Source organism: Stegastes partitus, unplaced genomic scaffold (assembly GCF_000690725.1).
Source record: "Stegastes partitus isolate 25-593 unplaced genomic scaffold, Stegastes_partitus-1.0.2 Scaffold419, whole genome shotgun sequence".
In the NCBI taxonomy this organism is placed as follows: Eukaryota; Metazoa; Chordata; class Actinopteri; family Pomacentridae; genus Stegastes; species Stegastes partitus.
Genome location: NW_007578150.1, coordinates 478979 through 490648, shown reverse-complemented (window position 1 = coordinate 490648; position 11670 = coordinate 478979). Strand labels below are relative to the sequence as shown.

The window sequence follows — 11670 nt, the reverse complement described above, 5'->3', positions numbered from 1 at the left end:
AGTTAATAAAAGCCTTTTTCAACAATGGCTTTCTCTTTGCCACTCTCCTATAGGGCTTTGCAGAAAACAAAACAGCTGTTGAATGCAAAATCTCTCCCATCTCAGCTGTTGAAGCTTGTAACTCCTTCAGAGGAGTCAGAGGTGTGTTGATGGCCTCCCTCAGTAGTTCCTTTCTTTCACAGTCACTCAGTTTTTTAAGACGTCCGCTCCAGTCAGACTTACTCTTGTGCCATATTCTTTAATTTCTTAACGATGGATTTAATGGACTTCAAGGAATATTTAGTGACTTGAAAATGTTCTTAAATTATCCTCTGACTTATCTTTTCAATAACATTTTCACCGGTGCTTCTTTTGTCTTCCTGATGTAGTTATAACCAAAGACTGGACCTTCCACATTCAGGTGTCTTTATACTACAATCCCTGAGACACTAACTGTGTGACTTCGAGCTGCACCGCTGTTGAATTAGCTGAATTATCTTTAATGGAGGTAAATACTTATGCAATCAATTACTTTACATTTATCATTAAATGACATTGTCGAAATCAGTTTTCCCTTTGACATGAAAGCGTCTTTTTTTTGTCAGTGAAATTAACTATGATTCAATGTGGGAAAGCAATGAAAGGGGAAAACCTTCTGCTGATTCCTCGACATGAACTCTAAATGCTAATTACATGTATACAGTTGAGCCATAAACCCCTCCTCCTGCACCTACATAATTTCCTATGGAGTCTCTTAATATCAGCAGAAGGAGGATGACTGTCGGCACAAATCAGCTAAAACCGTTCACCGCGAGAGACCTGCACTTTAGCAGAGTGGTTTCAGGTGAGGATGCAGTCAGCAGCGAGTCCTCAGTTCGATTCCCAGTCCAATGGACCTTTATTGCGTGCCTCCCCTGCTCTCTTTCCCCACATTTCCTGTCTGTCTTTAACCAAAATGCCAAAAAAATTATCTGAACAAAAAAAAAAAACCCAAAAAAACAAAAGACCTGCACTTTTCTAAACCGTGAAGTTCAAGGAGCTTCCGATAACCATTAATTAGTCCAAGAAGCCTGTATATGAAGTTATTCAAAAGGTCTTTGCAGCCGTCAATAAGCCGATAACATCTGGTGCTAATTAGTTTCGTATTAACGCAAATAAAGTTGTCACAAACAGGCTCGTAATAAATTCATGCTTTCTTTGTACTCAGGTTGTCGAAGGCTAGAAAATCACTATCAGTCCTGAAATTACACCTCCTACACGCCGTAGTGCTGCTCTGTAATCGTCTGCATGACCTCGGTTGTGTAAAATTGGTGGAGTTCCCCCGTGGCTCAGGTGCTGCAGCCGGTTGTCAGCTAATCACAGGGCGGGAGACCTTGCATGTACATTTTTTTTTCACATTGGTGTGTGAGAGAGGCACAAAAGTAGTAATGACCTTTCTCAGCTAACTTAAGAAGAAATGCTATATACAGGTTGTTTTTTTTTTTTAACCATTTGATGAGGTCTGGGTTACTTTCAGGGTAACATCACTACCTTTGCTTTTAAACTCTAATCTTGTACCTTGTTCTTTTTTTCCAGATCAGTCTAAGCTATCCAGATCTCAAATCATTTGATAGAAGAATACTTGCAGATTTGTTGTTATCCCTTACATGCAAACAAAAAAAGAAGGTATTTTGAAAGCTATAACATTCATCTCGTCATTAATTGCTGGCAGTAGAGATGTTTTTTTCATATTTACTTCAGAACCATGATGGTGGAAAAATGTGAGACTTTGAAATTGGGGGAAACTTGCCGATGAGTTCGCATACAGTTGCACACTAGCAGAGATGGCAAACCAAGCAAATGTTCAAAATAACACACAGACAAGCAACTAGAATTATTGGAAAGGTCATTTTGTGACCAGTTTTGTTGCTTGAGGTTTCATTAACTCCAGCATAACAGACGCTTTTGTTCATCAAATGGTCAGAATTAACAGGAAAAGATTTTCTGTCAAGTATCGCAGCACAGACTCATTGCCTTGACTGTGCGACCTTACTATTGTACAGTCACCCAACAATGGTCCATTCAGAGCTGACAAAAACCAAAACACCACACAAAAAGGCAATCTCCACAACTACAACACCACAAAACATCTCTTAGGATCAACGAGTACGTTAACGAGCCACTCTGAAGCGAAGAAAAAGACGAAACCAAACGGGCTGTTACCTCCTCTTGGCGGTGGCGCTGCCGTCCTGCTCGGCCCTCCTCCACAGGTAAACCAGCAGCCTGTGTTTGAGGGAGTTGATGGTTTTGTCGGTGTACAGACGGGGGAAGCCGGGTTGACTCTCAGCCTGAGCTTCTGTATAAACGGCCGAAAGAGTCAACAGGTCGTCCTCGTAACAGAAGCGACCGATAGTCCGTACGTCCAGAAACGTCCCATCTGGAGTCACCTGAAAGAGACGTGAAGGAAAATAAAAATGAAGACGACACAAAAATAAAACGGGCAGGTTGCAGTTTTTATACATATGCAAATAGCAATTTTCAAACATTACTGGGTCGCACCAATCTCACCATCTTACAGTTCCTCTCCTCATCTGAGCATTACTAAAACTAAAACACAGCACAGAGCCGTCAACAATCCATCCATTGACACTTTTTTGTATGTTAAATATCCATATTATTAATATCTCAGACTGGCATGTCACCAGAAAGGCAACTCGCTCGTTAAACAACACAGATTTATCCATTAAAACCCAAGTCAACCTCAGCACACTGTGGACGTCTGCATATGAGGCCTCATCACACATCTGAGGGCATCCAGTGTACCACAACCTCACTGCTTCCTGTCATTTCTTTTCATTCCAATACACCGTGTTTTTCTAAATAATTAAAGTTTCTTGTCTTTTCTGGCTCGTGTTAAATATTTCATTGTTCCGAGTGTCATCTTCTTGTTCTTTCTTTAATAAAACAGGGAATATGGGGTTTAAAAGATGTGTTTACCAGGCAGGAAGAGGCTTTCATACGAAGCATAGTGGGAAATTCAGGGGATCTAAAAGTCAGAATATCTTTGAATCTACTGCTTCCACTTTGACTTTTCTTCTTTTAAGCCGTTCTATACAGCACAAGCTGCATAAGTACGGATTCATCCACTAAAATGTATGTTATTGAGTGCAGATGTAAACTTTAGGAAGGTGATCTGCTCACCTGAAATACGTGGATGGTCTGCTGCTGGACCGACAGCACAGCCAGGATGTTCCTGTAGAGGTAGAGACCCTGGTTGTGCGACAGGATGATCTTGTCACACTTGAAAGACCTGGTGTCGCACAGCCTGCCGGTGTGGAGGTCGATGATGTGGAGAGAGTAGTCTTCTAGAGGAGACCGAGGGTTGGGAGTCACAGATTCGTTGTTGCGATACACCTGGTGGGAGATAAAAATGTGGATGAAAGAAGCAGCGTGAAGCCCGAGAACAATCAGCCTCTCCTTTATAAATGCCGACGTCGTTACCTCGAAGAAGTACGGCGGCGGCTCCTCGGGGACGTACACGGCCGAGCCGACGATCACATAGCGGCAGTCGTCTGTGAAGAGGCTGCACTCCCTGTTGAGATGTTCTCCGTTTGAGGCCACATTAGTCACATGGAGCAAAGAGAAGAAGCGCTCAAACAGGCGACCTCGGATGTTGAGGGAGCGCTGGTCATTGGCTGTTAGTAGAGTTTCTCCTTCTTGGCCTCTCAGCAGGTCCTGAGCCGCCTGGCAGCCTTGGTACTCGTATATCTGTAGGAGGAACATTGACACTGGAGAAGAGGGTTTCCTTCAGCTTTGTCTCTTCGCTAAATCTGGTGGCTGAATGGGCTCAGTTTGCTTTAGCTGATTTTGACAGATGGGAGGCAAAAGTCATACAATGTGGGGTGTTTGAGGTCAGGATGGATGGATTATCATGGCCGATATGTGGCATTTTTCTGATTATCAGTATCAGAATTTTTCGACCAATTATTGATAAATTAGACATGATGCTGTAGTGTTTGATGCAGCCGCTTGTCTCTGTCTGCAGAGAAGCAGAGGCTGCAAAAAACTGAACAAGAAACACAAGCTGTCGCCACAAACCAGGACATTAGCTCCTCTCATAGTGGCTAAGGCTACGCTAACGGCTAGCGGCTAAGTTAAGAGGCAGCCACAGATTAACCTGAAACTGAGTCTGGAACACAATAATTAATAATGCTTTAAGATCTGGACCTTAGTGGGTAATGAAAGTGATAGAATAGTGAACTATGAGTAAAGTAGAGAAGAACAGCAGACAGAACTGCAGGAGACGAACTGATCAATCTCAGTCGATCCCACATTAACAGAGGAGATAATTTATTCACTCCTTAACTAATTTACATATTCAGTTATAATCACCCTAATTAATGAGGAAGCCTAGTAATGAATGACAGATTCCTGCTATCACATTACATTTAATGTATATCGGCATCAGTATCAGTCCTAAAAAACAACCAACCAAAGGAAAATCACACCATTTGATCCCTAGTTTGAGGAATATGTGGAATAGTAAAATGGAGGTGTCTCTTCTCTCACCTCCAGGGAGGTCTGGTCAGAGGAGAAGGCGATGAAGCAGCGTCCGTCTGGTGAGAACTTCCTCAGAAAACAGGGCGGCTTCTCCACGTTGACCACAGTGAAGTTGGGGAAAAGGTTCTGGTGGAAGCAGCGCACTCGGTACCAGTGAGCTCCGGGCCGACCGGAGCAGATTCTTCTCCTCTCAAGACGATGGACCACGTTCTGATTCTGGATGCGTCTGGGCTTCAAGGTCGGGGTGTCCTCGTCCATGGCAGCGATTAAGGAACGGGCTCAAACCCCGTCTCTGTAGGCAGTAATAAGGCGGCGAGTGCAGACAAACGGCTACATCACAAACACGGTCCTGTTTCCTGTGTTCAAAAAGTAAGAAGGTAAAGATGAAACAGCTGTCTGACTTTGGGAGCTCAGTTAAATTTGCAGGTCCTAGTACTGAAATTATCATTTATTCAAATGACTGACCACCAATTTTCACTCAAGCTTGACCTACTCAAGAAGAAAAGTGACCATTAACTTTACATTTAATGTCTGTGCAGGATGTAAAGACAACACAGTAGATAAGACAATTAAAAATCAGAAAAACTGATCTGTTCTGGCAATTTATCACTCAGTTAAATATTCTCTTCTGCACACACGAGTAACAGTGCGTGAGACCAACTTATGACAAGAGATCATCTTTTTCTGTCAATTTTTATTATTTATTTTTCAAAATAATAAAATAAGAGACTAAAATTTGCAATAAAAGTAGTGTTTGCAAATCACTTTTGTGAAACTACTGTATGTGTTAGAGCGTATGAGTGTAAAAGTAAAACTAAAGGAGGACTGTTAGACTGATTATCAGATTCTATTTTCAACATTTTTGAGATCATTTGTAATGTTTGTTTTTATTAATCGATTCTCGCTAAGATATATTAATTTTAAAAATGTGCTTCTTTGGCTCCATTGCAGCGAACTTGGAGCTTGTTTATTCCAAATTTTGACAACAAGAATTTACCGCAAATATATTCTGGTTCCAAATATCAGTGATATTCCTCCTTGTTTACCAATAACTGGAATCGGTTCAGATGATCCCTAATTTTATGATTGATTAATCGGTTTGAGTCATTTTTTTAAGAGTTGTTTAGTCGTCAGTGGAGCTGCAGTGATTAATCTAACAATTAGTTATCAACTGTTTTGATAACTGATTAATCACTTTCAGTATTTTTTTAAAAGACAAAATTCTCTGATTTCTTCTTTGTAAATATTAATATTTTCTAGTTTTCCTCACTCATACTGCCATAGTAAACTGAATATCTTCTGATTGTGGACAAAAAAAGGACATTTAAGGATGTCGTTAAAGCCTTTGATTGATTTCCTTTAATTTTTCACAGTTTTCTAGCATTTTTTAGACCAAACAACTAATCGACTATTAGATTAAGATAATTAACAGATAAACAGACAATGAAAATAATTATCAGTGTCAACCCTACTAAAAAATAACCATGTAAGAAATATGCAGAAATACAATATCGACTATGTTTTTCTTCACATAATACTGTAATTAAATAAAACTGAGTTTCTTGGATGTTGGCCTGAGTAAGTTTATAGTGTAATTACGTGTCAAAAATACTGATTAAAGCAGTAATTTGTAAATTCAGTTTTGCTAAATGCTTTTAAAACCACACTTGCATACATTTTACACGAACTATGCAGAGATATGTGAGGAAGAGATAGCAAGAGATAGAGAAAGCAGACATTAATAGGTTTTTTGGGAGTTTTATATGGAGATAAAGGGACACAGAAACCACATCGTGTTCATATAAATCTGTCCACAGCTGGGACAGGAGCACTTCTCACTGATTTCATTTAACGTTACAGGCTAACACCACGTCTAAACTCCTGCTCTGAACAAGCACAGCTAAGCCAGCTCGACTACAAAAAGCCTTTAAGATCGCCAGATATTTGACAGAATAAGCTCATTCTCACTTGTTGCCTATTTAAAAAAAAAACAAAAAAACAATCTTTCTGGTTCCCCCAAGTTCACCAGTTTGGTGTTAGCAGGAGCCGTTAAGTTTGGCAGAAAAACTCACCGGTAACTTAAATTTAGCGAGTTAGCCGCCCGCCCCCAGCTTGTGTGGCCGCTTAGTCGTAAATATCCAGCTTCGTTTGTTTTATTAAGTCTGAAATGAACAGTAACCGGTCACATTTCTCCAAATATCCGCCTGTCTGAAGCGGCTGTGAAGCAGGAGCCGCTGTGTTTGTTGTGAGTGAGCGGAGCAGGAAGCGCAGAAGAAGAAGACGGCGGCGCTCAGAGGCTGCAGTTCTGAACAGCGCCACCGCCTCAGCTGCTGGTGAAAGGTGGTACTGCAGCCGATATCAACTCAAAACCTGGACAATAATCAATCTGCTCAAGTGACATTTTGTTAAAAAACAGGGTATTCAGCCAAGCCAAACACAACATTCCTTACATATGTAGACAACGCAACATGTCACTAGTTTAAACATCACACAACACATTTGTGTGATCCTCAGAGGCATTCTAACTTGATGACCGTCAAGCAACAATGGAAAACCAACATTTTGAGTTTAGGGCAGTAAAAAAGTTCAACACAAAAAGCGGGCTGAGGTATATGGTAATAGCCCTGCCTCCACCCTACAGTCCAGATGTGGCCCCCAGCAGAAGTTGGAAATCGCATTTGCATGGAACCAGATTTCCTGACGATGATGAGCTCAAGGCCGCCATCGGGGCGTGGTTTGAGCCACCGTGCTGCTGCTCAGTTTCAGGGTGTTGGCAATCTTCTTACAGCCTAGGCCATCTTTATGTAGAGCAACAATTCTTGTTTTTCAGATCCTCAGGGAGTTCTTTGCCATGAGGTGCCATGTTAACCTTCCAGTGACCAGTGTGAGAGCGCTAACACCAAATGAAACACACCTGCTCCCCACTCACACCTGAGACCTTGTAACACTAACGAGTCACATGACACCGGGGAGGGAAAATGGTTAATTGGGAACAATTTGGACATTTTCACTTAGGGGGTGTACTCACTTTTGTTGCCAGTGGTTTAGACATTAATGGCTGTGAGTTATTTTGAGGGGACAGTAAGTGTACTCTGTTATACAAGCTGTACACTGACTACTTTAAAAAGCTTCATTTCTTCAGTGTTGTCCCATGAAAAGATATAATAAAATATTTGCAGAAGTGTGACATACTGTATATACCTTGTTCTATGAACTTCATGACCTGCTCTCGTATATTGTTTTCCTGTTAATGCTCCTCACAGTTTTATTCAGACATTCCTACCACAGAGAAAACCACCCGACCCACACAATAGTTAGCAGTGAACACAGGAAGTTACTGTATAATACATATTAACGCATTAACAGACGGAATCTAAACTAATAGTAGCTTATTAAACTAGTTTATTCATGATTTCCTAAACACTAAAATATTTGTGGATGTGTGCTGATAATCTATCGACTACTTTACCCGTAAAAAGCATCCATCCATCCATCATTTATACTTAATCCTCACTAGGGTCGTGGGGGGCTGGAGTCTATCCCAGCTGACTCAGGGTGAAGGCAGGGGACACCCTGGACAGGTCACCAGTCTATCACAGGGCTACACTTAGAGACAGACAACCAAGCACACTCACATTCACACCTACGGACAATTTAGAATCACCAATTAACCTCAACATGTTTTTGGACTGTGTGGGAGGAAGCCGGAGAACCCGGAGAGAACCCACGCTGCACGGGGAGAACATGGAGACTCCATGTAGAAAGATCCCGGGTGTCCTTCTTGGTGCGAGGCAACGGTGCTAACCACTGCTCCACCCTGCAGCTCCTCTGTAAAAAACAACAATAAAAAAGTTAAAATGCACCTGAAGACAGACGCTATTTAACAAATGATCTGACTGCAGTTTATAAACTGCGACTCTGCGTGTCACCTGTCTGAGGTGAAGAAAAGTGGGAACTGCTGTTATCGATTCTGTCTTCACATCAGGGAAACATGAATTCTGATGCATTGCTCTTAATTTTTGTTGTTCTGCTTTAATTTCTTTCATTTATTTCTTTACTCCTCAACTTTTACCTTATTTTTTAGGATGTTTGCGTGTACAAACTGGGCCATTAAAGCTGATTCTGATTCTGATTTATTAGAGTCAGAGGAATGACTCCTACAAACAGCTGGAGCCAACAAACTAGACTTCTGCTAGTTTTAGCATTATGGCAAACCCTAAATTATATTTATTTTAGTGTTGTAGAAATGCTGGAAGAGGCTGATGTAGGATGAGGAGCCCGACACAGAGAGACACACCGGAGACTCAGATGACTTAAGGCTGAAATAAGGTTTACTGATATCAGGAGCAGTGACACTAACAGAACGCACATAATGCCAGCATCAATTCTACAGATCCATCTCACACCCTTAGCCTGATATCCTCCTTCAGTGGGAGCCTCATCCAGATTTATCAGTGAAAGGGAAACAAAGATATAAAAAATAATCCTATATTTTGGTACAAAGAAATTAATGTACAAAAATCCTGGTGACTTAACAGAGAGTCTCATCAGATATTTCACGGCTGGTACAGCAGCAATGAAGGCGACTAGGAGGAAAAAAACCATCGCTCAACAAACTGTTGTACAACATGAGCAGAGGATCCTGAAGGAGCCCTCACACATTTTATTTTCAGACTTTTACCTTCAGGTCGATGCTACAGAGTCGCAAATACACAAGCAATCATTTTAAACAGTCCTTTATTCCCGCTTTTATCGTACTGCTCAACAAACTAAAGCTCAGCCTGAACTCTTGAGGTTTCCGGACAAAGATTTTACGTACACGTTTCTGGATCCCTGCTTCTGTCATCATCTGTCCATTTACACAAAGTGCCTCTTCTACTACAGAATATACACAAGTTTGTATGAGTGTGTATTATGTAATATATTATATATATTAGGGGGTAAAATTTCACATAAAGTTGTGCATATATGGTACAGTCTGTACCTTGCTGTGTTTGTTACTACAACAAAGTGTATGTTTTATGTTATTATTGTTGAGTTTCACTGATCCGACCTGTTAAACTCTGTCTTCATCACAGTCAAGTTTGATTTTTTTGGACATTTCAGTGTTGAAGCTGCATCACAAAGTGCACGAAAAAGGTTGTTCTGTGGTTTTGGTGCACAAACTCTGTTCTCTGTGATGTTTTTGATGCTGAAATGCGGCAAAATCCTTCCACAAATCACTTCACACGACTTGAAGTGTGTTGCTTGCGGTTCAGCGTTGGTTCAGACTCTCGCTGCGTCGAAAATTACACGGAAAAGTGAGCTCATTTAGACAAGGCGACGTGTTCGGATGCTGTCGGATTAGCGGGAAGGAGCCTGCGAGGGGTTAAATAATCAAACAGATTTGAGATGCTGGCTGCTGCCTAAATAACACGCAGCAACGTCCGACGTTAGTCATGATTGAACGCACACCTAATGGGATCAAAATAATACAGGATTGTTATATTTAATACTGCATAAAACAGCGCTTATGATGCTGCACATATTAGGAGCACAAGTGTGATTTGATTCATGGAGCATTATGTAGGTGACAGAACCTCGCGGAAATAAGCAGCTGCTATAAAATGCAATCCTTAATGAGCATAGTAACCCTCAAATTAGTGAAACGTACATACGATGAATGTATGGAACGTTCCCGGTGTATAATTTTACTGACTACAACTTTTAGTGGGTAATTGCTGTGGACTGCTTTTTGAGGAAAGCCTCACCGTGGACAAATGTGGACCGAACGCACACCTGCTGATTTCCCTGAAGTGCCAATTTGCTGATCAGTAGGTGGGTTCTGCAGGTGAGGAGCGCAAGTGCTCCAGAAAACTTTGAGCATGATTATAATTGCTTTGACTAAATTGGCAGCGAAAAACAACAGACCTTTGTCCACTGTACCTACAGTGTATATAACTGTCTTGTTTGTTTAGCCTATTCCGTTTAATTGATTTGTTTATAACAGCGTGTAGCACACGTGAACCCAAGGTGACCTGCGTTTTGCTCCCCATAATGACAGATAATTAAATTATGATTATCCTCTTTGTATGAGGCATGTTCTCACGGATTGAGAATAGCATTATAAAAAGAAAAAGAAAAATGCTCGGAGTACGCCGGTCTTGGAAGACTGCTAATGGTTCTTTGTGCAATTATCTCTGACCAAAGAGTCTCGATTAAATGTTGTAATTTTCCATAAAAGCACATGTAGTGGGCATAAAAGGCCAGTTTGAAAAGAAAAATGAAGAAATGAATGGAGAGGAGAATGTGAAATTATCCACTTTAAAATCTAATGGCATTTTCCTTTTCAACCATGTCTGATTAAACCTTTGCTTCAAGATGTGTCTTTATGTAATGTTCTTGTTCAGGAGTGCACATGTGTGAGCGGTTGCCGGGGTTTCTGCGCTCAGCCTCCAACGTGTGCGTGCGCGCAGGTGTTTGTGCGCTTCGACAATAACCCACAGCGCAGGAGTAATTCAAAATAGAAACTATGTACTATCCTCTGGATGTTCTTCTGTTATTTTCCCTCTAATAAAGCGCTCGCTGCACAGGACACTCGCCTCAGCTTTTAGCATCAGCCCATGAGAGGAGACGGCGAGTCGACATCTGAGTGTTTTTATACACTTTTTAGCCTATCTGCCAGAGGAGACAGTGCTTATTTAAGATCATTTTTTTTTCCTCCTTCTGGGCTTTTTACAGCCCAAAATGCACCGTGCCTATTCTTCCCGCTCTCTTCCTCCAGGTGAAACAGCACACCGACATTTTGCTCTTTAACTGCGAGCTCTCAGCCACTACCACCGCCGCGCAAAATGGAGATGCTGGAAAACTTTAAATTGTTCTCTTTCCAGAAGTCGGAGGAAATGCAACAAAGTCTTACGTATAAAATAATAACAACAAACAAAAAAAATAAGAATTAAACAAAAGTACAGCCTGTTTTGGAACAGTAAACAACGACGCCGAACAGAGTGCAAAGTCTGCAATTGCAGTTATTATCGTCATTAAAACGAACAGAATTTTATTTTTTATTTTTTTAAAAAGAGCATTTGCATTAAAGGACATGTGGGTAAAAAGTATAGAGCGGATTCATTGGCTTGATAAAGCTCCTATATAAAAGGCACTTAGAAAAGGTTA

At 41.1% G+C, this 11670-nt stretch overlaps 1 protein-coding gene across 1 annotated transcript in view; it reads right to left on the bottom strand.

The window, feature by feature from the left end:
• det1 (DET1 partner of COP1 E3 ubiquitin ligase) overlaps positions 1-6759 on the bottom strand; it is a 15392-nt gene extending 8633 nt beyond the window's left edge. The window contains exons 1-5 of the mRNA XM_008285854.1: positions 6591-6759; positions 4528-4874; positions 3460-3726; positions 3160-3372; positions 2182-2405 (exon numbers count right to left, since the gene is read on the bottom strand). Of these exons, the coding sequence (XP_008284076.1) occupies positions 2182-2405; positions 3160-3372; positions 3460-3726; positions 4528-4776 (953 nt within the window). The 5' untranslated portion in view covers positions 4777-4874; positions 6591-6759. The remainder of the gene's footprint in view (positions 1-2181; positions 2406-3159; positions 3373-3459; positions 3727-4527; positions 4875-6590) is intronic.
• Between the last annotated feature and the right edge of the window lie 4911 nt (positions 6760-11670).